General features: G+C 45.6%; 1 protein-coding gene across 1 annotated transcript; it reads left to right on the forward strand.

Annotated features, from left to right (window-relative positions):
- Positions 1-668: 668 nt before the first annotated feature.
- On the forward strand, positions 669-1,375 carry CABS01_17084 (uncharacterized protein; the record flags this gene model as incomplete). Its single annotated transcript, XM_060550411.1, has 3 exons — positions 669-791; positions 1,065-1,280; positions 1,361-1,375. 3 exons carry the CDS (start codon positions 669-671, stop codon positions 1,373-1,375), a joined length of 354 nt encoding a protein of 117 aa, XP_060397493.1.
- Positions 1,376-1,757: the final 382 nt, after the last annotated feature.

Here is a 1,757-nt window from a genome sequence, read left to right on the forward strand (position 1 = left end):
AAAAGTGATTCGGATAGAACCTCGCATGCTGGAAAGTCAGCATACTATTGCAAAGAAATGAGTCTCAAATTAACAGAAAACAAAGAGGAACAGAAAATCTTGGAGGAAAACGACGAGATTATGTTCGGACATCTTCTGACGATAGAGGTAAAGAAGTGAACCCAGAGCCTTGTTGGGCCTTGTGAACTGATATAGTGTAGGAGAAAACCTTGCCCTCGGCACACTACATGGAACTTCATCAAAACTTACAATGGCGGGATAGAAGAGAGCTCGTCGACCGTTTTCTATCGTATTCTATAAAGTTCCGCATTCCCATGGAGACTGTGTTCCTGGCAATCAACTTTGTAGACCGCTTCCTTTCCAGGAAATGCGCTGGTAAACATCTTGAAGTCTTAGGCTCAGTAGCTTTCGCACTAGCCGTCAAGTACGAGACACCTGACGTGCATGAGAAAGAAACGGAGACTTACCTTTCTGTTCTTCATGATTTAGGGGGGTTTGGCAAAGGATATAGACCGAGCGATATTTCAAGCATCGAGAGGCAATTGCTGGGAGCGCTAGATTATTTACTCGGAACACCTAGCCCCTTTTTCTTCCTGCGTCGCATGCAGATTCTCGACAAAAGTGGTCAAGACATTTTGACAATAGCACAATATCTTGCAGCAAGCAGTATGTTGTACGAAGAGTTCCTTGGGATCAGGCCTAGTCAGATTGCCTCTGCATCATACTTCCTCGCCGAGTCACTCCTGAAGTATGCAAATCATACAGTAGACCTGACAAGCTCTCCCAGACGGGTAAGTAGTGCCTGTAAGGCAGTGATAGTTGCTGACATTACTTAGTCAAGCAGCCGTCAAAAATGTAATGAATGCCAAAAATGCGAGATAATTTCTCTTGCACTCAGACTTTGGTATTGTTTACGTCGAGACAATGGCATTAGGTCCAGAAGTCTGCTCGAAGAGATAACTAGCGAGTTTGCAAAAGCCGGAGCCTTTGTCAAGGCGCAAATAGGAGTGAATTTTCGGTGCACTTGGGCAAACCAAGATTGTTTGCATGTGGAGTCATGGGAGTTGTGGGACAGTGTGGATAGTGGCGAGGATAATGAAGACGATGAAGACGATGAAGACGATGAAGACGATGAAGACGATGAAGACGATGAAGACGATGAAGACGATGAAGACGATGAAGACGATGAAGACAATAAGGAGGATGAGGAGGATGGGGACGATGAGAATGATGGGGATGATGGGGATGATGGGGATGATGGCATAAATGGTGCTGACAGTGTGGGTGGGAAGACTCGGGACGCTTTGCCGCCTCTGATTGAGATGTTGTCTCGCTTTCGAAGCCGCTTGCTCCCTTCTAGGCACATCGCTACTAATTGACACATAAATAGTCACTTTGGTGTACGCAATATTACATGATGGAAAATCATGACATCTGCATTTCTTCCATGATTGCGTTTAAGGCCTTTGCCAAGAAGAAACGGCATCTTATCGATGGGAGCTTCCCTTCGCAGTCACTGTGAAACGGGTGCATACCATAACCGCAACCCTTACCGCAGTCAGGCATCACTGCGTGCCAGTTGCCCAAGGCATAAGCTCAAACGTTCAGAGCGTACTTATTTTCCTTACGATCGAAACGATCAGTCTATGAAGCATTTGTACTAGATGCTGATGACATGGCGACCGAAATGCATTGACTATGGATCAAGAGTCCATCATGCTACCAACGCCTCCCAAATTAAGTGACGTATAAATCTC

The sequence above is a fragment of the Colletotrichum abscissum genome (assembly GCF_030869225.1).
Source record: "Colletotrichum abscissum strain IMI 504890 chromosome Unknown Scaffold_317.1, whole genome shotgun sequence".
Lineage (NCBI taxonomy): Eukaryota > Fungi > Ascomycota > Sordariomycetes > Glomerellales > Glomerellaceae > Colletotrichum > Colletotrichum abscissum.